At 41.0% G+C, this 26,688-nt stretch overlaps 1 protein-coding gene across 1 annotated transcript in view; it reads right to left on the bottom strand.

The window, feature by feature from the left end:
• HSD17B11 (hydroxysteroid 17-beta dehydrogenase 11) overlaps positions 1-17,583 on the bottom strand; it is a 37,923-nt gene extending 20,340 nt beyond the window's left edge. Inside the window, exons 1-4 of the mRNA XM_045997046.1 lie at positions 16,925-17,583; positions 10,224-10,331; positions 7,470-7,601; positions 5,407-5,513 (exon numbers count right to left, since the gene is read on the bottom strand). Coding sequence (XP_045853002.1) covers positions 5,407-5,513; positions 7,470-7,601; positions 10,224-10,331; positions 16,925-17,149 — 572 coding nt within the window. The 5' untranslated portion in view covers positions 17,150-17,583. The remainder of the gene's footprint in view (positions 1-5,406; positions 5,514-7,469; positions 7,602-10,223; positions 10,332-16,924) is intronic.
• Positions 17,584-26,688: the final 9,105 nt, after the last annotated feature.

Here is a 26,688-nt window from a genome sequence, read left to right as displayed (position 1 = left end):
ACAGAGCGGGGGGAAAAAAAACCGTCTTCTGGTCTGAAGCAGTTTAAGTGTCGTGTTCCTCGCAACTGAAAGAGTCCTGACAGATGAACTGCGCAACAATAAAGGATAATTTGCACAAATAGTGGTACATATCTACAGCGGCATAGCATGCAAAAAATGAAAATGACACTGCACATGTATGTATTAACATCCAAATGTTCATGTAAAATTTGGGGCCCCTGGGTGGCTCAGTCATTAAGTGTCTGCTTTCAAAGCTCAGGTCATGATCCCAGGGTCCTGGGATTGAGCCCCGCATTGGGCTCCCTGCTCAGCAGGAAGCCTGTTTCTCCCTTTCCCACTCCCCCTGCTTGCGTTCCCTCTCTTGCTGTGTCTCTGTCAAATAAATAATAAATAAAATCTTTAAATTTTAAAAAGTCAAGGGATGCCTGGGTGGCTCAGTTGGTGAAGCTGCTGCTTTTGGCTCGGGTCATGGTCCCAGGGTCCTGGGATTGAGTTCCACACCAGGCTTCTTGCTCACTGAGGAGTCTGCTTCTCTCTCTGCCTCTGCCTCCCACTGCCTGCTTGTACTCGCGCGCGCTCGCTTTCTCTCTCTGACAAATAAAAAAATAAAATCTTTAAAAAATAAAAATAAAAAAAAGTTTTAAAAAGCCAAGATCATGCAGGCAGATTTTTTTCAATGCTTGACTACATACCTATATTTAAAATGTCCTTAAAAAGTATAACAAATGCTAACCATGATTATTTCTGCATGGTAAGACTATCAGTAATTTTTTTCTTTTACTAAATTGTAGTTTCTGGTTTTTCTTTTTTTTTTCTTTTTTATTGCTTTTTCTTTTCTTTTTTTTTTTTTTTAAAGATTTTATTTATTTATTTGGCAGAGAGAGATCACAAGTAGATAGAGAGGCAGGCAGAGAGAGAGAGGGAAGTAGGCTCCCTGCTGAGCAGAGAGCCCAATGCGGGACTTGATCCCGGGACCCCAAGATCATGACCTGAGCTGAAGGCAGCGGCTTAACCCACTGAGCCACCCAGGCGCCCCTGGTTTTTCTTAAGTGAACCAAAAGTGAAGAAGTACATAAAAGCTCAGAGTTAATGATGTTGAGCATATTAAAAGAACTCTGTATTTTTGAACTTCAGGGTGAATTTATTTTTAGACATATGTATAAGCCTTCGGCTCGGGTCATGATTCCAGAGTCCTGGGATCGAGCCCCACACTGGGCTCTCTGCTCAGCGGGGAGCCTGCTTTCCTTCCTCTCTCTCTGCCTGCCTCTCTGCCTACTTGTGATCTCTGTCAAATAAATAAATAAATAAATCTTTAGACATATGTATATATGAAAGTGAAAAATGAGTGGATTTTTTTCTGCATTTTTAAATATTACATCAAGTTTCTTATTATTAATAACATGAATATTTCTTATCCCAATCATTCTTTTAAATAACATTTCATTATAAGCTAATAAAGGTCAGGACTTGATTTAGCCGTGTCTTCCCACACCGGTGACTTTCATGATCATAAATTGGTTCTTTAAGTTGACAAGATATATTAGCCAGAGTTTCATGGTACTTTTAAAAATTTTCTTTTAGGGGTGCCTGGGTGGCTCAGTGGGTTAAGCCTCTGTCTTTGACTCAGGTCAAGTTGTCAGGGTCCTGGGATCGAGCCCCACATCGGGCTCTCTGCTCAGCGGAGAGCCTGCTTCTCCCCCTCTCTGCCTGCCTCTCTGCCTATTTGTGATCTCTTTGCCTCTCTGTCAAATAAATAAATAAAATCTTTAATAAATAAATAAATATTTTCTTTTAAAAATCCAGATACTTTTGGACAAAATACTTAGCAAGCAGCCAAAACCATTTTAGAATAGAATTAAAAGGTGAACGTCTCTCACCACAAATCCAGTTCTGTGATCTTGGATTTTTCACATTAATCATTTAAAACTGTTGACCTGTAACTTCAAAATAAATTGCAACTTTTTTTTTTCCAACATAGGTGATTGGAGCTATAATAAATTATTTTGCTGTGGCTGTAGCAACTCAGGCCAGTGACAGCTGAAGGCTCGATTACAGGGAAAAGAACTGGGTAATTCCAGATCCCCTCTCATTTCATCTCAACACTGGAAGCCAGAATATACAGGATTAGTTCCACTGAGGCAAACCATTCTGGAAGCTAAAATAAGAGGTGGGACTTTGCTGTTCTGTGTAACTACAGGGAAGCCGAAGTGGAATGTAACACCAACGGGAACCCTCCTGTTATTGACCACTTATAGGACTCCAGATTCTTTTCTAAGTGCATTACGTTATATGATTTAAACTTTACAGCATCCTGAGGATTTGGTTAGTTGCTGTGATTAGCTTCTTCTATGGGTGCAGAAAATGAAGCACAAAGGAGTTGAATAACTTGCCAAGGTCACACATTAGTAAGTGACTGGCTCAAGATTCATAACCATGTGATCCACAACAGTCCCATCCTGGAAAGAACCCAGAAGTTTCTAAACAGTAGTATGGGTAAATACATCGCTATCTAGTCACCTCGTGCACACTAGGCAGGCAAAAAAATGATGAATCCGTGGCTACCAGCAATAGTCAGGACATTCCTCACACACACAACATGAATCCGTGTGTATAAAGATTAAAAAGAGGCAGAATTCATCTGTGGTGTGACAAGTCAATACAAGTCCTTCGAGAAGGAGAGGGGGACTGTGGGTTGGTAAGAGTTCTAAGGTCTTGTCCTATTTTTGAACCTGCAGAGGGTTACATAGATGTGTCCACATCACAGTAGCTAATTGAGCTGCACATTTATGACCTCTGCATTTTTACCAAGAAGGGCTATACTTCAATTAAAAAGTTTATGTTTTAAAAAAAGTGTCTCAGCTGTATCGCCCAGTTCTTAACAACAACCACCGATAAACACTGCTTTCTGCTGGCAGGAGTCTTCAGTGTGTCTCTGTGAAAGTTCTATCATTGATCAGAGGCTGAGCAAAAACCAGTCAAGTGAATCCAAGACAGCTGCGATCACGAAGTATCACAGACTGCAGCAGCTCCGGCCACGTGCAGCCCAGGAGCCAAAAAGGAGTCCTGCAGGGGCAAGCTAGCCGCCCCTCCCCCCAACGCCGGAAGTGGACAACGCACTCGTGTGCTGGCGACCCTGCCTTTCAGCCCAAAGAGTGCCTTTGTGTGCAGACAAACCTACTCCTCTTCTCACATGACTTTACTGCCATCTCCTGGAGAATCTTTCGAGCTTAAAGGGACCCGAACATGAACGGTGCAGCCTAGAATTGTGTAGTCTGCAATCCGCACAACTGTGTGTTTTTCATTCCTGCTTTGGCCAAGATTCGGCGAGATCTTTTACTTCTGCTGAAAGCACTACCAATGGTGACCAAAATAAATTTGTTTCTCTTGCAAAACACATTCTCTCTTGATTTTCACTGCTGAACATTCAGTGGAGTAGAATCAAGTCCAAATCAAACAAGCTACAGTATTTACTAGGGCAAAGAGAAGGAGGAGGCATGACTGCTTTCCCAGTCTCTGGGGGACTTAGATTCTCTTGGCTTCTCCCCATGCCTGGGGACTAAGAATCTGGCAGGGGATCAGGGTGTCACATAGTAGCTGAGAAGCAACACCTGCCGCTATCCTTCATCATGTGCAGGAATGCTAAATCGTATCAGCCTCAGAGGGCTGGGGGACAATCACCTAACTTCTACTGGCCCCGGACCACAGGTCTGTCCTGTGATTGCCTCAGCAGTCCTTTCATCTTTTAGAAAAAACCTCAATCCAAGTCTGTGTTGATTTTAAAAACTACTAGAAAACAAACACATGCTAAGAAAGAAAGAAAATATAAATGAATAAAAGGAACAAAATAAAATTACTTATCATTACCAAAGAATAACCACTCTCTAGGTGTGGTCAGAGGAAAATGGCTTGGTATATATGTGTCCTTGGGAACTTATGAAATGCAAGATACAGATTTTTTTTTTTTTTTTAAAGATTTATTTATTTGACAGAGAGAAATCACAAGAGAGGCAGGCAGAGAGAGAGGAAGGGAAGCAGGCTCTCCGTTGAGCAGAGAGCCCGATGCGGGACTCGATCCCAGGACCCCGAGATCATGACCTGAGCCGAAGGCAGCGGCTTAACCCACTGAGCCACCCAGGCGCCCCAAGATACAGATCTTTTATACACATATACACACACACATACACAAACATATGTATATATTAGATAAAAACAGATACCATCCATGCCAATGTTTATAAATTTATATCCATACAACTATATCTGTTGTTTCTAGAATTTAGATAGTTACTTAATTCCAAAATGGCAGAAAACAAATTTGAGCATATCTGTACATTTATTTGACAATACATATTATTTGAACAGTAATTCAACATTTTAAGAGTCATTATTTGCTAAAATATAGAAATGGCCAGGCACTGTTGGGGTGTGTGCAACCCATAGGATCCCCTGGGCTATCGTGGCCTCACTGAACAATTCTCCACAGTATACAGTGGAGCACACCATTCTTGTTACAGTAAGTTCTTCAGGTATTATAATGGCATAGGTTTGTTTGTTTTTTTTAAAGATTTTATTTATTTATTTGAGAGAGAGAGCAAGCGTGACAGGGGAGAGGTCAGGGGGAGAAGCAGACTCCCCGCCAAGCAGGGAGCCCGATGCGGAACTCGATCCTGGGACTCCAGGATCATGACCTGAGCTGAAGGCAGTTGCTTAACCAACTGAGCCACCCAGGCACCCCGACAAGGGTTTTTAAATGGATAACTATTATGATTCTTTTTTTTTTTTTTTTTTTTACAACAATTTCACTGTTTGGATGCTTTTACTACTTAGAATTCCAGATTATATGCTTTCTCTTTACACTGTTTTGTTCCCATAAAATTACTTTATTAAAATTTATTATTAACTTTTATTCATGGTACAAAAATATTACTCTTATCACTTCTTGCTGCTAAAAGGGATGAAAAATGCTTTAAGAGCGGGCTTCAAGGAGCGCCTAGGTGGCTCAGTTGGTTAAGCGTCTGCCTTTGACTCAGGTCATGATCCCAGAGTCTTGGGATTGAGTCCCGAACTGGGCTCCTTGCTCAGCAGGGAGCCTGCTTCTCCCTCTTGTGCTTGCTCTCTCTTTCTAAAGCTCTCTCTCTCTCTCCCCCAAGTAAATAAACAAAACATTAAAAAAAAAAAAAAAAAGAGCTGGCTTCTAATTAGATAACTTCCCTGCAGCCACCTCTAGAATGGTCAGCCTGGAGGGGATTAACGGTTGATAATGCTGCTGTACAAGAGACTTTGTGCTACTTTCTATTTGGGCAACTTCAAGTTTATCATCATTAATGGTAGTTTTCATTAGACAGGATAAGAAATCACACACAAGTTAAACACAGAAACAAGTTAAGGGAACACAAGCTCACTTACCAATAAGCAAGTAAGAAGGGGACCCCAGTATGCCCAGCTGCTGAAGCCACAGTGACAATATGGCCATGATTATTCTTCATCATCGCTGGAAGAAATGCTTTTGCAGTCTAGCAATAGTGTTTATGAATAGAGAAAAATATACTGTTATTTCTCATTTGCAGACCCATTGGGAAAATTTCCAAACAAAACTATATTTTGTTAACATTTTTCCTAGAATAAAGGGGAAAAAAACCCCAATTAATTGCCAAATGTGGCAAATTAAGGCACCTCGATATGATACCTAGATTGGAAAAACTAAGCAAAGCAACGGACACTGAAAACTTTGAGAATCCATTTCACTAAAATTGTGAACTTCTAATATCCCCTGAGCCTCTACGTCTTTCATCACTGATGTTGTCTATCATCTCGTATATTGAATAGATGTAATAACTAGAGTTATCAAAGAATTTATGTATAATGTGAAATTGTTAGAAAATAGTTTGGATATGTCATCAAAATACTGAAATGAATAGCAATCTTCCAGTAGTCACTGAATTGTTCATGCAATAAATACTTATTGAGCACCTACTATGTGACGAGGATTCAAAACATTAAGGCAATGCCCTACATCCTAATAAAGGCAGAAAGACAGGCAGTTTCATCAGTTATAAAGATGCACTGGGTATCTTTAGCCTGGGTGGCTCAGTCTCTTAAGCCTCTGCCTTTGGCTCGGGTCGTGATCTCAGGATCCTGGGATCAAGCCCTGCATCAGGCTCCCGGCTTGACAGTGGCGGGAGCGGGGGGGGGGGGGGGGGGTCTTGTTGTCCCTCTCCCTCTGCCTGTCACTCTGCCTACTTGTGTTCTCTCTCTGTCAAATAAGAAATAAAATCTTCAGCGGCGCCTGGGTGGCTCAGTGGGTTAAGCCTTTGCCTCCGGCTCAGGTCATGATCTCAGGGTTCTGGGATCAGGCCTCACATCGGGCTCTCTGCTCAGCAGGGAGCCTGCTTTCCCTTCTATCTCTGCCTGCCTCTCTGCCTACTTGTGATCTCTCTTTCTGTGTCAAATAAATAAATAAAACCTTTAAAAAAATAAATAAAATCTTCAAAAAGAAGATATAAAGACAGATGCTAATAACTTGAGAATATTGACATAAATAATACCACATTTCACTAACTCCAATATTCTTTAGAGATTATGTATCCCAAACTCACATCCAACAAAACTTTAAGGGACCCTTTCAGGAATTATTTGGGCAATTTTTAGCCTCTTCAGAAACTCTCTCTCTCTATATATATGTATGTATCTGTAGCTATAGACGTTGAATGGTGAGGTTTATGATAAAGTTTGCAACTATGGGGCCACACAATACTCAAGGCCCGAGTCCCAGGAGAATCCGAAAGTAAACCGGGCTCACCTTTAATAGAACCACACAAGAGGACTCAGATGACCCCCAATCCTTTTCTTCATAAACAAGATCACATAGATGTGAGAATCTAGTTTAAAATTATAAAACATATATAACACCTGAAGTTTATTGTTAATTAATTACTGTTATTAATATTTTTAAGGGAGGAAGAAGAATGGTTGATGAGATTTGGTCAGAGCATGAAAAATGACCTCTTCTTTTTTTTAAAGTCTGTTTTCTCTTAATAATCTCAACCCAATGTGGGGTTTGAACTCACAATCCCAAGATCATAAGTCTCATGCTCTTCCTCCAAAGGAGCCAGCCAGGCACCCTGAAAATGACCTCTTTGCATATTATCCTTAGTATCTGGAAAAAAACTTCAATATTAATCTGATACATTTTTATGTCTGCTGAAATCTCTAAAGATTTTATTTATTTATTTGTCAGAGGGGAGAGAGATAGGGGGCATAAGCCGGGGGAGGGCCAGGCAGTGGGAGAGGGCTCCCTGCTGAGCAAGGAGCCCAATGAAGGACTTGATTCCCAGACCCTGGGATTATGACCTGAGCCCAGGGCAGACACTTAAGGGACTGAGCCATCCAGGTGTCCTGAACTCTCCACTTTAAACATAGTCTTTGGGTTTTACAAAAGGGAATGTGTTCATAAAAGAAGTCATACCTACCCAGAAATGTGCAAGTACATTAACTTCAAAAGTCTTTTCAATCTGAGGATCTTGTGTTGCAAACAAATCCGACGTGTAGACGACACCAGCATTATTTACTAAAATACTAACATCTCCAATTTCTTCCTTCACCTTTAAAATTAAGACAATTATCTGCATCATGAAGAATACTGAAGGAAGGTTTGCATGCAAGGATTATTAAAGAACTAAGCGTTCCTCTATTAGATTTGGGGATAGTAGTTTTGTAACCTATGTGCCAATATGGAAAAAAGAACCTTTTATTCTTAGCTACTTAGTTAAGCGTTCCTCTATTAGATTTGGGGATAGTAGTTTTGTAACCTATGTGCCAATATGGAAAAAAGAACCTTTTATTCTTAGCTACTTAGTTTCAAAAGAGCTCTACCTGTAAGTCTGGTTAGGTCGAAGTTTTCTTTTGCAATTTGGTCTCTTGACTTTGCTCTGTTGATTTTATCTTGAGAGGCCTTTGGCTAATAAAAATGTAGTAAGTGGCCAAAAAAACCAAACCAAACCAAAACAAAAAAACCCCCAGCATTTATTTTTTAAATACTACTTAAAAAGTAAGCAAAAAATTTTTTTTAATGAGTAGGTAAATGCATGGACTATCTGGGGGTCTATGTAAAACTGATTATACCATCAAGCTGGTCACACCTTTTATTTCTTTATTTTTGTAGTCACTCCGTTCTGTTCCTCTCCAGCCTTCCTCCCGCAGGTGGCAGTTGGCAACGCTGCAATATCTTATCTGATATTTTTACGGTTCTTTGAGTAACTAAGCTTCTTGATGGATAGACCCTAGAGTTACAATGCATTCTGTTATACATTGTGTTCCAAATAAAAGCTAAATTCTGTTAGGAGTTATCATATTTAGATAGTGCTGGGGTGTGCTGGGGGACTGAGGGGGAGGTAGCAAATCGCTTGTTAAAGGCTTTCATTGTGTTAAGCATTTTGCATGATTTCATTATTTATCTCATTTAATTCTCACAATAATTCCTTGAGCTGGCAACTCTGGGTATGCTACTTTAGGGAGGAGGAACATGGAGCACAGAATAGGTCCTCCTTGACCAAGGTCACATGACTATTCAAGGTCCCCTGGAGCTGAGACTCTCCCGGATCTTCTGACCTCAGAGGCCAAGACAAACCTCAAAGCTCAAACAGAAAGGAAGCCAGGAGGTGGAAAACCCATCAGGACACCAGTGTGCCAAATGCTGAAGGCCTGTCTTCAGAAATGAACTTCATCAGGTTGTACTGAAAGTATGGAAGAGTCAAGCTAAGATACTGGGCCCTTGATCAACACTATTTGTACCTACAGCCACATCTCCAGCACCATCTGAAAACTGTTGTTCCGAATCATGCCCCTCAGATACAGAGAAGAACAGGACAGGGTGTGTGGCTGAAGCGATGGAGCTGCTGTAATGCGTCCAAACTAGCACGACTGAATGTATAAGCCGCTCCTTTCTCCTGCTGAAGAATCTGGCCAGGAACACTTGTCCCTTCCTTCGTCCTTGAGCTTCCCATCATCACCTATTGTCTCTCCACAGCCTGACATAAAAACATCCTGATACTAAAGTGGCCACATCAAAATAATTTCCAAATAGCTGATCACCACACAGCATGGGGCATATTCTGTTTAAGCATATCGCTTCTCCTGTAGGGTTAAAACACATGGAATAGGTTCAAATAATGAAATCGCCTTTTCCAGAACAGCTTATTCCCAGATAAGTCGAGGCGCGATCACTGTGTGCCAGGTACTGATCCAAAAACTTTACATCATTAATTCACTTATTCCTAACGACCCTGAGGTGGGTACTGCTGTGATCCCCATTTTATAACTGAGGAAACTTAGGCACAGAGAGGTTAAGCAACTCGCACTCATATAGCCAGTAGCAACTGGAAGAGTGTACATTTCTCTAAAGGAAAATCATCCTTAATTTAAGTAAAATAGTGATGGTTAAATGCAGATGTTTCTTGTCTACTTAGCTCAGGCCTCACCAGTAATAGAGGCATTAGCTTGAGATACAAGGTTACAATTCACAATTAGAAGTTAAAAATGTCTGCAAATCTAAAAGTCCCCAAACAAGGAGGTTCTCAAGGCTGGTTCAGTCAGAATCTTTATACTGTAATGGATCAGATTATCCGGGGATAAGGTCCAGGAATGTGTATTTTCAGGAATTTGCCCAGATAATCCTACTGCTTTCTTACTATTATGACATTCAGTTAACAAGAATATGCATGAATGCATTTGGAGTGAGCCATCATTATATATACACAGCACATCTCAGTTGTATATAAGAGGCAAATACTGCTTTATAGAGATAACTCTATCCATGATCAGAGCCTGATAAAGTTAAATTTATCCTAACTCCTTAACCCAGTTCTTTGGCATCCGAAGACCCTGTCAGTGATCTGCAGTGTCATCCAAGAATTTACTTGTAGCAGAATCACATGGGTGTGGGTATGTGGGGTACTCAACAGGCAGATTCCTGGGCCCAAGCTTGGATCCACGAAAGCAAACCTCAGGGGCGTCATTTTTTAACAGGCTCTCTGGAAGCGTCTAGAACACACTGAAGTCTAGGAAATTCAGTTCTAGGTTCTAGTTGTGGGTCCACCACTAGCTGACTGCACAATCGTGGGCAAATCACAAAACTTCTGCTACTTTGTCTGCATCGTGACCCTGTCATCTCCAGAATCCCTCCAGGCTCTGACACGATCCGATCCTAACAAAATGCAAAATTTCACCTTCTTCGCAGAGCTGTAAATATCTTCTCGGTTACTGCAGTCTACCACAAAGGCATGAGCCTTCGCACCCAGTCTCCGGCATTCAGCAGCTGTGTCCTCAATTCCGTGCTAGAAAAGGCAACAAAAATTTGATAAAGAGAACAACATAAATGCCGTGAACATATTGTATCAACAGGTGAAAATAAATTAAGGACAGTCAAATTGTTTGGACTAGCGTTGGGCAAGAATTTAACTGGACAGATCTTTGGCAGGAATATAAGTTACACTTTGCTCTTAGTACTCTGACTAGTTTTTTATTAGAACCAAAGTTAAAGCAAGTTTTTTAAAAGAACAGGTGCCTGGGTGGCTTAGTCGATTAAGCAGCTGCCTGTGCTCAGGTCATGATCCCAGGCCCATGTTAGGCTCCCTGCTCTGCGGAGAGCCTACTTCTCCCTCTGCCTGCGGCCCTGCCTGCTTGAGCTCTCTCTACCTCTCTGTCAAATAAATAAATAAAATCTTTAAAAAATAATAAAAAAAAAAGAACATAGAAATCTTAAAATACCTGTTTTGTATTCACGAATTTTAATACTTTGTGAATAGGTGTGGTATGACACACATTGTGTTATGACACATTCATGTGAATGACTGTGAATGTGTGATAAATACCATCAAGATTTTTAAAAATATTGAGCTTTTTCTTCCATTAAAAACTACTGTCACTAAAAACTATTCACCAGCATCCATTTTCTAGCTGCCAAGATAAAAAGGGGTAATTCATTAAATTCATTCATTCATTCTTTTACCATTTTAATGTGTAGGTCACAGTCATGGTGCTTAGAAAAACCTTACAGAGGTTTTGGGGGTTTGGGGAGTAGGGAAAGAATAAATGAAACAAACAGGATGGCATTGGGAGGGAGACAAACCATAAGAGACTTTTTTTTAAGATTTTATTTATTTATTTGACAGATCAGAAGTAGGCAGAGGCAGGCAGAGAGGGGAAGAGGAGAAGCAGGCTCCCTGCTGAGCAGAGAGCCCCATGCGGGACTTGACCCCAGGACCCTGGGATCATGACCTGAGCCAAAGGCAGTGGCTTAACCAACTGAGCCACCCAGGCACCCCCCACCCCCATAAGAGACTCTAAATCACACAAAACAAACTGAAGGTTGCGGGGGGGGGGGGGGGGGGGGGGGGTAAGAAGAGGGTGGTGGGGTTATGGACATTGGGGAAGGTTTGTGCTATGGTGAGTGCTGGGAAGTGTGCAAACCTGGTGATTCACAGACCTGTACCCCTGGGGCTAATAATACATTATATGTTAATTAAAAAAATTAAAAAGTTATATTAAGAAAAAGAACAACCTTACAGACAGAAATATGAGAGAGACAGAGTATTAACCTCAGCAAGCTCACAGTCTAGCAGAAACATAAAGGAAGCATAAGATTTAGGTAGGACACATGAAATTGTTATTATGTCGGAATAAAGGACTGAATGCTGGCAGTTTCATATGGTTCAAACTAATACACTATGTATGATAAGTATAATAACAGAACAATATACATAGAGTTATGTGAACACAGAGGAGGGGCATGAAATACAATTCTAGAACAAAAGGTACCAGGGTGAGTAGAACAAACAGGTAAAGAGAAGGAAAAGGGCAGGCAAGCAGAGTGTAAACAAAGGGATTGACAGTAGAAGTGTCCAGTGGGAAAATATTAGCAGATTGGCATTGCTGAGTCATAAAGCTCGAGGCCAGCCGGAGTCCAGATCAAAGGACATTGTGTGTCATACTAGGTTTTATCCAAAAAGTTGGGGAGGGTGGGCACTGATTAAATTACAGAATCAGATTTGTTTATTATCCTGATTATTCTCGCTAATGTATGGAGGACAGATTTTAGGGGTCAACACTGCAGGAAGAGAGAAACAGTAGGGAGTTTACAATGATTCAGCCAACAGATGGTAGAAGCTTGAGCTGTGGTACAACTGGAAAGAATGAGAAGAGACTGAGCCTTACAACCTATCTTCAGGAGGCAAACTCAGCAGGTCTTGGCTGCTAGATGAGGCAGGTGCGAAGAACAGTCGCTGAAAAGTGCTTCCTTTTTAGTGGGCGGAAATGGCAACATGGTGTTGCAACAGTCAGATGCAAGTCACAAGGAAAGCGGATCTGAGAAAAGGAATGATGACAAGCCCAGTCTGGAGTGTTGATTTTGTCACCTGAAGTTCAAGATTAGACCTTAGGGGTTCTGCTTTCATTTTTCTTTTTTTTTGTTTCCATTTGTCTTGTTTGCTGGTTTGCCTTTACCAGTTTTGTAGCTTTTTCATTGTAAAGAATGCCTCAAACCATACCTTGGACCGAGGATTAGCTGTGAGCTCTGCAAGCCCAAGAAATTATTATCAGCTAACGCACAAGTGGACAGACTTACTACATTTACCCACAGAGAGAATGGCAGAGCAGAATACTAGTGTACGAATTTGCTGGTAAACTTTAACTCCTCTTGCAGAAAAACCCAATCTGGACAGTTATGGAAAGAATTCAGTTTGCTCAGTGAACTTACTGTGTGACAGTAAAAGGAAATAGGGTGTTTTCCCTTTTGCTGAAATCTCTCCCACAAACTGCTGTTTGTCCTCTAATGAGGAGCCCTTATTCCCCAAAGGACACTGGAACACCTCATGTAAACCTTATGTTGCCCTCCTGTACCTGACAGGCAGCTTCTGGCCCCTTCCTTTGAAAGTATAATTTCATTAATGTAGAATATACACATGATGGAATATTATTCAGCCTTCAAAAGGACCAAAATGCTGCCACATTCCACAACATGGATGAACCTTGATGATCTTAAGCCTGGTGAAACAAGCCACATACAAAAGGACAAATATTACATAATTCTAGCTATATGAGATACCTAGCATAGTCAAATACACGGAGACAGAAAGTAGAATGGTGGTTGCCAGGGGTTGGGGAGTAACTGTTTAATGAGTGCAAAGTTCCATTTTGGGATGACGAGAAAGTTCTGGAGATGGATAGCAGAGGTCATTTTGTAACAATGTGAATGTAGCCAACACAACTAAACTGAAACTTAAAAATGGTTAAAATGGAAATGTTTATGTAACACATATTTTACTACAATAAAGAAAGTTTTTAAAGTATATGGTACTGATTCTTTGGGTATTCACAAAATTCAGTCCTTACTTGAAACAAAGTCTACATAAAGCTCCATTTGCCCTATATTCCATTGATGGAGATTTGCTTAGTGCTGGTTTCTCTGTCAATGGGCAGCATGTGTAGCAACAAGCATACCCGTCCTTTACATCTGCAATCATGCTTTCGTCTATTTCCCTGGTCTTCCTCACTTAGGGCCAAGGTCTGCACTCCATACCTCCTGAACTATGCAGCAAATTAAAGTTGGAAATCCTGCCACGAAAAATTTTAGACAGTCTCCATATTCACTTGGTGAGAAATAAAAAGTGGGCCCTTAAAATTCTTCTCAGCACAGTGGACCTGCTCATCATTCTTCAAAACTTGCCTTGTTAACCTTTTTCCTAATGCGCTGTACTCAGTTCTCAATTTTTAATCCTGGGCTCTCTCTTAAGTCTTTACTTACCCTTCTTTGCCCTCTCATTCCCACAACTAAAGCTCTCTACCCATTACTTAGACCACTAAACGTCTACCTGTTTTTCTGATTGTTTCCAGTGCTTTTTTCATTCATTAATTCACTTTTCTATTTGATAAACAGTCTTTGAGTATATCATAGGTGCTCACCACTTGCTATAAATTTATCTTCACAAATTTATCTAACCAGGCATGGGGGTGAGACTAGTCAAGAAATGTGATTATCTACATGAAACAATAAAAAATTCATGGTGCCCGTCTCAGTAGAATAACGAAGCTGAAGCTACCATGAATCCCTCCTAAATTCATGTTCCTTTTCTGTGGACTTCTGATGAGTAGGAGGATGTCTGCCCTCGACCTCCTGAGAAGGGTATCTTTGGGCATTGCTACCCTTGCAGCTTGCCTTAATCTGAGAAATTTGTCTCTGGAGATAATCGGTCTTTGAACCCTGGGGCAGTGGCGGGGGAGGGGAAGAATTTGATCTGACCCCTCCCAGCCCTTCCAGCGGGATCTGAAAAACAATCTAAAGCTTTCCTCTTTTTCACTCATCCTCCCTAGTCACCCACCCACAAGTTGGACATCTCTAGCTTCTGCTGCCTGGACTGCTTGAAATTTCCACCCTTACTCTCCCTCCCCAGTCAGGTTTAGTGGTTCTCACACTTTCATAATTTTAAAACCTGTAGAATTTCAATAACAGTGGACTGCAGTATATATACTGAACCAGGACTGCCCATCTTTTTATTTAGCCAAGTAAGGACGTTAACACCAACACAGAAACTACCAGTTAATATCGTTGTAATTTCACTAAATATATAAGTATCTTTCACCCACAAAACAAGTGGGGAGGATATAACCTTAAAATAATAAATGGCTTATTTAAATGAGATGAATTTAACATAATAAATACTCACTACACCATCCTGAATTTTCTGACCACTTTCGCTACTACTTCCCTGGTCTGGAAAACCAGCATCATCTCTGGCCTGGATTACCACCAGTCTCCTAACTGCTCTTTCTCCCTGCAATCCAACAGCCTAGAATCTGGCTCAAAACCTTCCACTGGCTCCCTCAGGAAAAGCCGAAGCACAAACAATAGCTGCCAGGAACCTGGATGATCAGGAGCTGCCGTTGAAGTTTCTGGACCAGTGCCGTCTCATAAAACACAATGTGAGCCACATACTTAATTTAAATTTTTCTAGTAGCCACACTTGAAAAAATAGCATTAAGAAGTGTACTTTATTCAACTTAATATACCCAAAATATTATTTTGGAATATTTGTTATTATTATGAAATACTGTATTTCAACACGTAATCTATGTAAAAGTTGTTCGTAAGATACTCAGCATTCCTTTTTTCCATACTGTCTTTGAAGTCCTGGGTGTAATAACATCGACAGCACATCTCAATTCAGACGAGCCACATTTCAAAGGCTCAACAACCATTAAGTGGTTAGTAGCCACAACTATACTGAAAAGCACAGATCTAGATTTTTCTTTTACTTCTCTCCCTTCCCTCACTCTGTGCCATGCTCTGCATTTGCTGATCCTGCAGAGGTATGTGAGGGGCTGCCTGCCTCTTCTGATCTTGACTCAACTCTCTCCATCTCAGGAGGCTTTCTGTGTAAGATCAACATGTTCCTCCCTGTCCCACCCCCAACCACCACAATAGAGTCCTTACCCCCTTTCATATTTTACTTTTCTTTATACTTACCACCTTCTAGCAATTACATAATTTATTATGCAGCGTATCTTATTTACGGTCCCTTGTTCATGAAGTTTGTGTGAAGTTCATGAAGCAGAGGGCATTGGGAGCCACTAACACAGATGTGTAACCTAATTCTTAGTCCTAAATCCTGCAATGTTAGCTGAAACTTCACTTTGTGAATGGATAGTAACTAACGTGTTATTATCCAGACCATATACCAGACACTGCTAAACACTGCTAGACACTATGGGTACTCTTTGGTATAAGCCTCCCACTCCTTTAAGGTAAGTACTGCTATTTTACCCATTTTGCAGAAAAGGAATCTAAAGCTCTAGAAGTCAGAGGCAGCTCATGAAGAGGTGGAGGGCTCCGCCGACTGTGACCTGTCCCCATGCCTGACATTCACCACCGATGACCACATCAGACTAGACTGGGCCTCCTTTGTACCTTCCATTGCATGTATAATTATTTAAAGTCTATTTTCCCTACAAGATTGTTTTCCTATTTGCTCTGTCCTTACTATCCCCACAACAGATACTCAATAAGTACTTGCTGATTGCTATCTCAATCATCCACTCACTGGGAGAACTCTTCCTAATGGCACATTCCCCGAATTTTTGTCTATAGCTACAGTGCTGGATGTTGACTAATGGGTAAGAGATGGCTTTTCAGGCCTTCAGGTGCCTCGCAGAAATCCCTCTGTCCATCCAACACTGGCCACATGAAAGGTTAGATTCTAAGCCTACACCTTTATTCTTGTAAAAATTATGTATATTGAAGAGTGTTTCCTTTTATTTTTATTTAAAATTTTTTTTGTTTAATTTTACTTTTTTAAGTAAACTTGATGCCCGACATGAGGCTGGAACTCAATGACCCTGAGATTAGGAGTCCCACGCACTCCTAACTGAGCCAGCCAGGTACCCCGAAGGGCTTTTTTCTTTTATATTGTTTTTAAAACATGATTTTAAGAATTATTTTTGGCAATTACTATGATACAGTAATATTCTTTTCTGTTGGGTATCTTTTAAACCCATTCAGCTCAGTAATGGCAAGTAGGATTTTTTTCTTAATAGGTTCAAGTTCTTAATAGACTAACTTAAAACCATTACTTTACTCTTTCCATTTAAGATAGAGGGATCAGTGAAATCAGGCTCTGGAGAAGATCACAAATTCTTTTCTGGGCAAAAGTAAGAATACATTTACAATGCAAAATTAGTGATGGTAGTAACCGCGAATCTTATATCCTCTAGGTCCATTTATCCTGTAATCATAAACATTAATAGATCTATAAAATGCCAATATTAATTTTCTTCTCCCTACTTCATAGAGATGCTGTACGGCTTGTTGCTTACAGAATGCATCCATGACTACAATTAAAGATTCCAGAAGGTAAAACACAAGAAGCACTATTACCTTATTTATATCCCACAGAACCAGTTTGCTTTTATGTTTGGCAAATTCATAGGCAGTTAGTCTCCCAATTCCGTGTCCAGCTCCAGTAATCAGGACGATCTCCCCAGTAACTGATTTTCTCTTCTTAGGAATAAAACGCTTCAGGAGAGACTCTAAGGTGAAGATGATGAGTAAAGGCAGAAGCGGGAGGCACTGCAGAAAGAATTTCATCCTTTTCGCTGTCATGAGCTGTGGGCGCGCTTCCTTCCCCCAGTCCCTCCAAACTGCTTCTGGGGGCTGGTTCCGTCACACACCGGCGAGCACAGAAGCCAGAACAAGGAAGGGCTCCTTTTATCAGAGAAAAACAACTCTGAAACCGTTCCTTCCGCTGGGCTGGGCTTGGTTAGGTCTTTCACAATTGGTTCGGGCTGCAGTGCGGAGCGGCTGCTCGCCGGCTCAGAAATCTGGGAGGGACAAAGTCCAGAGGAGGGCACGGCTTCCCGGTCCGCTCGCCTTTGACCCACTACCTCGGGGTCTCGCGAGCCGACCTTCGGGGCACAGCTCCCGCTTGTTTTCCTAAATGTGGTAATTCCTCTCCCAAGTTCCGAAGGTGGCTGACAGCGTCCGCAGTCCAGATGCTTCTTTGAAACTTGATGCTCACCGCTAGCGAAGGGATGCAAATGCAGTTTCCTGTCTTAAAAGGGACAAGGGGAGAAGGTCAGCTGTTCCGCAAGCCCCCGCCTCCGTCCCACCCCCACCCCGAGAAATTATGGCTCACATTTTAGTTTGAACTAAACGCGATTTCTGGAGGGCAGAGAAGATGTTGTCCTTTCAAGGGCAGCGATAAGCAAGGGCCAGGAAATGTATCATATCATCCTTATGATCCTTGTTTCGACAAAGAAGAGCAGTATGTTTGGATAACCTTTTTCACTCAACCTGTTGCAATTTGTGAAAAAAAATTACACTTACATAATTGTATCTTTATCGAGGTTAATAAATCACTGCTTCCAGAATGAGTAATAAAATAGAAAATGACCTTGCATAAAGATTATCTTGAGAGTAATTCAAATTGTGTGACACTACAGTGCTTGGAAAGAGACTTCTGCCATGTGAATGACTGACGGTCATTTTATATTTAAGAGGCAGGAAAATCACAAAGAAAATAAAGTTCAAAAAGAATTCATACATCTATCATCTTCAACCTTTTCTTATGGTTCTCAGATCCAAGTTTATAATAGTACAAATACTTGCGTAGAAAATTTCCCATTTCCAGAGCTTTTTTCCTCATATATTATCTCACTAGATTTTTAAAGAGCCTCTTAGGAAGTAGAAAAGAAACTGTTTATCTGCCTATCTTTTAAATGAATAGATCAGTTGGATTAACTTTAAAGCGCCCTCAACAAGCAAATGCATAACTAAGGCTAGGGACAGGTTCAGTGTTTGTCAGACCTTTTTGCCCAATACCTATGGGAAGAAAACACACTTTACATGTGTATGTGTGTTTGCTTTCATATGTGTTGACTTTCATATATGTAAACTCTGTCTCTAGTATTTTTTTTTTAATATTTTATTTATTTGACAGAGAGAAATCACAACTAGGCAGAGAGGCAGGCAGAGAGAGAGGAGGAAGCAGGCTCCCCGCGGAGCAGAGAGCCGGATGCGGGGCTGGATCCCAGGACTCTGGGATCATGACCTGAGCTGAAGGCAGAGGGTTTAACCCACTGAGCCACCCAGGTGCCCCTCTAGTATTTTTTATTAAGCAAATTGTATTTGGAGCACCTGACTGGCTCGGTTGGTAGACCATGAGACTTGTGGGTTTAAGCCCCACCTTGGGTGTGGCGATCACTTAAAAAAATAAAATCCTAAAAAAAAAGAAAGAAAAAGAAAATTGTATTTAAAGAGAACCATGTAGTTTTAACCCACTAAGTTGGCCAGAGTTCCCCTGGTCTAGGAAAAGAATGCAGTGTTTTGAAAACAGTCGCACCTGAATCCTATATGGGTATGTGACTTCACTTCTCTGAGGGTTATTTCTTAATTTGTAAAATTGGGATGTTATTAATACTTATCCTACAGGATTCTTGTGAAGCTCAAATGAGTTAGCATTAAGCACAGTGCTCTATCAACTATCCATCCATTATAATGTGCTATAATTAGTACTAATAAAATTATAATGTGGATGGTTTTGTAAATGATAATTAGCTACTAAGCTGACACGGAGCCAAGTGTGGAAGTTTACATATTTGTGGTTTTTAAAAATACCTCTCATTGGGAAAGTTTAAAATGTTTTCTGTGCGGAGCATCTTAATTACATGCTGCCCCCCCCCCCCAGATGTTGAAGTGGCATTAAAAGGGGGGGGTAGGTAAAGATATTAAGGAGCCCTTCAATGATGATTTGAGCACTTACTACAACTAGGCATTATGCCAAGTGCTTCACATATAATCACAGTTCGTTTTACCCTCTCAACATTCTAAAAAAGTAGCTTCAATGAGATGTCTATTTCATGAATAAAGAAACAAAGGATTAAGAGAAATAAGCAGATCACCTGAGGTCATAGTATAAATGGTTGAGCTGAATTTAGATATAGGCCATTATCACTATGCTATGCTGCCTTTTTTCTTAGGGTAAAGAAAAGCTAAGCCACCCCTAAATCACTTTGAAAAATTCAAAAGGATAAAAACTATTACTCATAATATCTCTTATTGTTCATAACTCCTACAGCATTCATTACACCTCCCCCCATACCATTAGGTAACTTAATTCCTAATTAATAGGCAATAGAGTGCAGCTATTAAAGCAAGGATTTTATTTGTTGTTGTTTTTTAGAGACAGGGCAAGCACATGCGGGGGGGGGGGGGTGTGGGTGGGTGGGTGGGGGGGGGGGTGTGTGTGTGTTGTAGTAGGGGAGGGAGAGAATCCTAAGTGCAGAGCCTGACTTGGGGCTCAATCTCAGGACCCTGAGATCACGACCTGAGGTGAAACAGAGTCGGACGCTCAACTGACTGAGCCACCAGGCACCCTTAAAACTAGGATTTTGAATTCCTGCCAACTTTTTATTGGCTATGTGATATCTGGTTAATTACTTACCCTTTCCTGACTTCTCAGTTAATTCATCTGTAAAATGGATACACTAGGAGCTTGGTTGAGTAAATGAGATATTTAAAAAGCACAGAGCTGACATCTTACATACAAATATACTTAATGAATGATAGTTACTACTGTATTTTAACCACTCATCAGTAAGAGGTTTATGTTTGCCAGGCTGGCTCTGTAGAGTCCTAGTGGATTCAGAAGGAAAGGCCGCCATACTTTGCAATTACATAGGCCAGTTAAGAACAGTCACTTTTCTTTTCCCTGTTACTTTGAAGAACACTGAGGAAGAACATTCAGAAATGATTGCCAGACTGTGCTAAAGGAGGTCTTCCAATAGTTTTTCAGTCATTCTAGGATGGAATGATCTTCATACTTGGCTCTGAAATCTGATTTTTAGAGCTGAAGGGATTTAAATGTTAGCTTGTTCGACCACATTTTTTTTTAAAGCAATGAATCCATGAATTCAAAATAAATAATATATCTGGTTCAACATATAAAAATATATCAAATAAAAATGGTTAGTTATATAAATATATAATTATTTTTATATATTTATAATTTATTTTATATATATATAAATATATAAAATAAAAATGGTTCAACAAGGGGCACCTGGATGGCTCAGTCTGTTAAACGTCTGTCTTTGGCTCAGGTCGTGATCCCATGGTTCTGGGATTGAGTCCCACATTGTGCTCCCCGCTCAGAGGGGAGTCTGCTTCTCCCTCTGCCCCTCACTTGTTCTCCCAATCCCACTCTCGCTCTCTCATTCAAATAAATAAATAAAATCTAAAAAAAAAGAAATGGTTCAGCAGGGTCGATAATAAAAACCAACAGTCCTCAGTCCTACCCTTATCTAACTCTTCAGATTAAACACTTTAAATCCTTTTAGTGGTCTCTTGTACAGTTGACATCTATGCTCCTAAGAAAGACTTACAGTGTCATTTCTTAATCAATACTAGACAAGACTAATTGATTTTCCTCCATGACAGCTGAGGATGTAGTTCACTTTTTCCACTCCTAACAGCCTTCTCCCTATATATTCCCAATACAATTATGTCACTATTCTCACTACTTTTGTTTGGTCATATTTAAAAAATTTTTAAATTATTTTTTAAGGATTTTATTTATTTAGCAGAGAGAGAGAGAGAGAGCGCGCGCCCAAGAGCGCACAAGCAGGGGGAGCCAGAGAGGGAAAAGCACCTGGGATCCTGAACTGAGCTAAAGGCAGAGGATTAGCTGACTAAGCCACCAGCCTTCCCTGGTTATATGGACACTTTTCATGTCTTACTCCTGCCCCTATATGATGAAACTTCTGGCTTCCCATTCTGTTAAAGTAGGGTAAGCCCTACTGTTTTCCTCAGCTGTCCATTCCTACCTTGTCCTATCTGGTTTACTTTCATATTTTCAGGACTGATCATATCTATATTTTGTAATTGTAACATTTTCAGTGCTTGGTCTATGTTGATTCTAAAAGCAAAAATCAACAGATAGCATTTACATTCTTATGACTAATTAGTGGCCTTCTTCAGCAGAAGGCTGCTATTAGACGAACTGGGGCAGACTGGACTAGAAGAAATCAGAGTCATCTCAAAACTATTCATTCTTGGCCTTTATGAGGACCGAGGCAGCATAATGTCAAAGCAAAAACTCTAAAGTTAGGCTGCAATTCCAGCTGTCACTCTCTAGTTGTGTGATTTTCAACAAGTCACTTAAATTTTTTGTTTAAATTTCCTTCAACATGCATTAACTTATTAAGAGACAGGACCGGTGACTGATTGAAAGGACACAAAAGATATTAAGAAAAGCCTTATCATAAGGGAAAGAGGAAAGTAGGCTACTTCTGACCCAGGGGATTATGGGAAAGGAGAGAGGACAGCAGTAGAGGCAAGTATTAAGAGTCTAGTAACAAGGGGCACCTGGGTGGCTCAGTGGGTTAAGCCGCTGCTCAGGTCATGGTCTCAGGGTCCTGGGATCGAGTCCCGCATCGGGCTCTCTGCTCCGCAGGGAGCCTGCTTCCTCCTCTCTCTCTGTCTGCTGCTCTACTTGTGATCTCTCTCTCTCTGTGTCAAATAAATAAAATAAAATATTAAAAAAAAATAAGAGTCTAGTAACAAGACTTCTCATTCCAACCTTTACTGCTATGTTGCTGTTTATCCAGTTCCAACTTCTGTAAGGCCTACTTCTCCATGTTTTGAGAAATGAAGTTTGGTACAATGTTAATGCCTTTCCATTGCACTTGAGATAAACTGCTAATTCCTTACCATAGCCTATAAGACCTTATATGATTTGGTTCTTGGGTCAAGATTTTTACAGAAAATAAACCTATAGTAGCTTAGTCATAAAGGGGTCTATTTTCCTTATCAGCCCAGAAGCAACCAATGCGGGACTGGTGCAACTACTTGAGGAAGTAACAACAACAACAACAACAACAAAACAAACAACCCCCCCCCCCAAACCTCAGGTTCTTTCTTGTACCCTATTCCGCCATCCATGTGTATGGCTTTTGTCATTAGAATCTCAAGACGACTACTCCTTCTCTAGGAAATGTGCCCTCCTTTCAAGTGGAATAAAGGAGGGAGGGGAAATTGCAAAGTTAATAAATCACCAGTCCCTTTTGGCCAGGAAAATAATGGCCTTCCCAGAAAACCCACACGGTAGGCTACCACATTCATCTCATTGGCCAGGAAAGGGTCATGTGGTCCCCTTAGCTGCCATAGGGGGTAAGTTGTTTTTTTTTTTTTTTAAAGATTTAAAAAAACCCAAACCCAAACACCAATTTTATTTATTTATTCAACAGAGAGAGAGAAATTGTGGGGGGGGGGGGCGTTGAGAGAGAGGGTGAAACGAGCTCCCCACTGAACAGTCAACCAGACATGGTGTTCCATCTATCCCAGGATCCTGGGATCATGACCTGAGCTGAAGCCAGATGTTCAACTGACTGAACCACACAGGTGCCCCAACTCGACACATTTCTACATGTGACATGGAAGAAAGAAGAATGAATAAATGGGTATTGGGAAACAGACTGCTGCATCCATCATCCTGGCTACCTCTCTGGCTTCACTGCAGATCACACTTTCTGGTTTACTACTATGCTTTAGTATAGCATTTCCTTGATTATGGCCAAGCTCTTTTCTGCCTTAGAGATTTTGCACTTACAGTCCTCTCTGCTTGGAATACTTTTCCCCCAGGTTTTCCAGTGGCTGGCGGCTTCATATCCTTAAATATTTCTCAAGAGTGATCTCCTCAGAAAGACAACTATCATATTATCTCCCTGATATGAAGAAATTGAGAAGCATTGTGGGTGTTTGGGGGGTAGGAAAAGAATAAATGAAACAAGATGGGATGGGAGGGAGGGGCGCCTGGGTGGCTCAGTGGGTTAAAGCTTCTGCCTTCGGCTCAGGTCATGATCCCAGGGTCCTGGGATCGAGCCCCGCATCGGGCTCTCTGCTCCGCGGAGAGCCTGCTTCCTCCTCTCTCTCTGCCTGCCTCTCTGCCTAGTTGTGATTTCTCTCTCTCAAATAAATAAAATATTAAAAAAAAAAACAAACTTCTGCTAAAAGATGGGATGGGAGGGAGACAAACCATAAGAGACTCTTAATCTCACAAAACAAATTGAGGGTGGCCCGGGGCGGGGGCGGGGTAGGGAGAGGTTGGTGGGGTTATGGACATTGGGGAGGGTATGTGCTATGGTGAGTGCTGTGAAGTGTGTAAACCCGGCGATTCACAGACCTGTACCCCTGGGGCTAATAATACATTATATGTTAATAAAAAAATTCAAAAAAAAGAGTGATCTCCTCAGAGAAGTCTTTGCTGACACTCTTCTCCTATAATATAGTTACTCCAGTTTCTATTATTCTTTTATGCAGCAAGTTGTCTACTCCCTTCATAACACTTTCCCTAATAGGCAATTCCTAGTTTGTTTAGTTATTTATAGTTCATTTACCTCCCCTAGACAGTAAGTATCATGAGAGCAGGACCTTGTCTGTCTTTTCACAACTTTATTCCTGGAACATAGACCATTGCTTGGTAAATAGCAATCCATAGATATTGTTATGTAATGAAATGAACAGAACGAGGGAGAAACAGTTGAAATTATTAATCACTTTTAATTTTAGTATGCCTGAAATCAATTCCGGTAATCACATACACTGCTTTCCTATTTAAAAACATTCATTAAGCAGCATCTTTTGCCTATATCACCAACTAATGCAAGAAGCCCTTACAGATGATTTGTGGTTACTAAATAAAAAAATTAAATAAAATACAAAAGCCCTCACTTCTCTCTACTTATGTTCTAATGATACCCACTTTCTTTGGGATTTAGATAAATGGAAGGTAGTATAAAACAGTAAATATTAGAGATGGCATTTCGGTTCTGCCCAAGAGTGGGCAATAGCCACACTCACTACACTCTAATAGATGTTCCCAAAGGGTGGAACCCCCCCCCCACCCCGAGACCTGCTGTCTGAGCTAAAAGTGGTATATCCTAGTACTGAGGAGTTGGGTTTGTTTGCATAGTTGCATTAGTTCTTTAAGCTAAGTACATTCCAATCTCTCCTTATGGAATGTAGTTAGAAAACTAGATCTTGAGGAAAGTTCTGTGAGAATAACTGTCTCTCTCTTGTTTCTGGTCAAACATTTTGTGGCTCACTGCCTTATTTCTCTTCTTCTTAATGACTCATTTGTCAGCATACCTCAAGGGAGCTAAACTTTTTTTTTTTTAAAGATTTTATTTATTTATTTATTTGACAGAGATCACAAGTAGGCAGAGAGACAGGCAGAGAGAAAGGGAAGCAGGCTCCCCGCTGAGTAGAGAGCCTGATGTGGGGCTCCATCCCAGGACCCTGAGACCATGACCTGAGTTGAAGGCTGAGGCTAATGGCTGTCAACAATGAGGGCAAAGTGTATCTGACCAGAGGAAGCCAAATTCAGAAATTTATTTTTTAAAAAGCAAACTCATTTTAATAATAGTACTCTACTATCCGAAAGAACCGTCAAAAATAAACAAACCTGGATACTAGCTAAGGACACATTTTATTCAGTAATAATTATTGTGTGAATAAAAACCTCCCTGAAACAGGGGCGCCTGGGTGGCTCAGTGGATTAAGCTGCTGCCTTCGGCTCGGGTCATGATCTCAGGGTCCTGGGATCAAGCCCCACGTCGGGCTCTCTGCTCCGCAGGGAGCCTGCTTCCTCCTCTCTCTCTGCCTACTTGTGATCTCTCTCTCTGTTGAATAAATAAAATAAAATCTTTAATAAAAAAAAAAAAAAAACAAAAACCTCCCTGAAACAGAAGGCCGGAGACTTTTAAAGGCTGGAGTGTACTAAGGGAAAGGCACTGAGGGGTGTTAAGGGGGGTGAGCTGCTGATTCACATGAGTAGGCCATCTGGTTTGTTAGCTGGTGCCTGTCAGAGAAAAAACTTCTATCTTTATGACAAGAGGCAGCAGTCCAGGATGAAGAAAGATGTCCACTAAAGTTAAGCCATTATTCTCTCACAGGGACTGGGAGATAGAACAGAGTTCTCTCTCTGAATGATTCCATTTTAAAGTGAGGGGCTCTCAGGTCCTTGAGGAAATAGTTCTGGATAGCAGATTTTTAACACAAAGGGCAGAGAAAGGATTTATAATTGCAAGCTTTTGAAAGAAACTGCTCTAAGAGAGGTGTAGGTACTGCCTCCCTATCAGGAGGTTTTTCCTGGAACAGTCAATTCTCCTGCAGTTAGCTTTTCCACGCAGGCATTTTAAGGGTTATTGTGGGACAAGCCTAGGAACAAGGCCTCAAAGTGCTGAAGTCCTATTAGTTTTGTCAAGTCTTTTAGTGTAGAGGTTGTGATGGAGCTGTTATACGCCAAAAGTTCTGCATTCCTCAGTCTTCAGAACAATTCTTCTCAAAGTTTGATTAATCTGGCTTTTGAGATAGTCAATGTTTTATAATGTGTCTACACCACACGCTTGAAAAAGTGAATCATGTACTTAAAAGTTAAATATTTGCCACATTAAGAAGATAATGAATATAAAAAATTAAAAAGCCAGGGAGCACCTGGGTGGCTCAGTGGGTTAAGCCTCAGCCTGCGGCTCAGGTCATGGTCCCAGGGTCCTGGGATCGAGCCCCGCATCTGGCTTTCTGCTCAGCGGGGAGCCTGCTTCTCCCTCTCTCTCTGCCTACGTGTGATCTCGCCTTGTCAAATAAATAAATAAAATCTTAAAAAAAATTAAAAGGCCAGATTACAAACTGTTTTGTACACATATGAATTACCAATCTTCAGTCTGACGGTTTGGTTAATTTTTGCCCCTTGTTTGTCTTGGGTGTTGCTCTGTATTCCTACTCCAAGCTAAGCAGCCGGCTCACAGCTGGTTTGCTCCTCCAAGGGTTTACCAGGGCCACATCCGGCAAAGCTCTGTCAAATTTAGCGACTTGGTAAGAGGAAGAAAAAAGCCTTAAGTGGATTGCAAACCTCTTAAGTACCTCTTTTGCCACCAAACTTCTTCGGATAGGATTAGGACACCCGTCGTTCACTACGTGAGGGGCCTGTAACTCCTTCCTGCCGATAAACAAAAATAAAAACAGGTAAACAACCTTCTCTCAATCACTTTTCTTTCCTTCCTCATTTCCCCCCTTCCAGCTCCCCTTCTTCTTTCACTTTCTCCTTTTTCGGGCGTTTTTTCGGTACAGTTCCCCACTCCACTCCA

The sequence above is a fragment of the Meles meles genome, chromosome 2 (genome assembly GCF_922984935.1).
Source record: "Meles meles chromosome 2, mMelMel3.1 paternal haplotype, whole genome shotgun sequence".
In the NCBI taxonomy this organism is placed as follows: domain Eukaryota; kingdom Metazoa; phylum Chordata; class Mammalia; order Carnivora; family Mustelidae; genus Meles; species Meles meles.
Note: the sequence above shows the minus strand (reverse complement) of the source record. Positions and strands in the feature narration are given on the sequence as shown.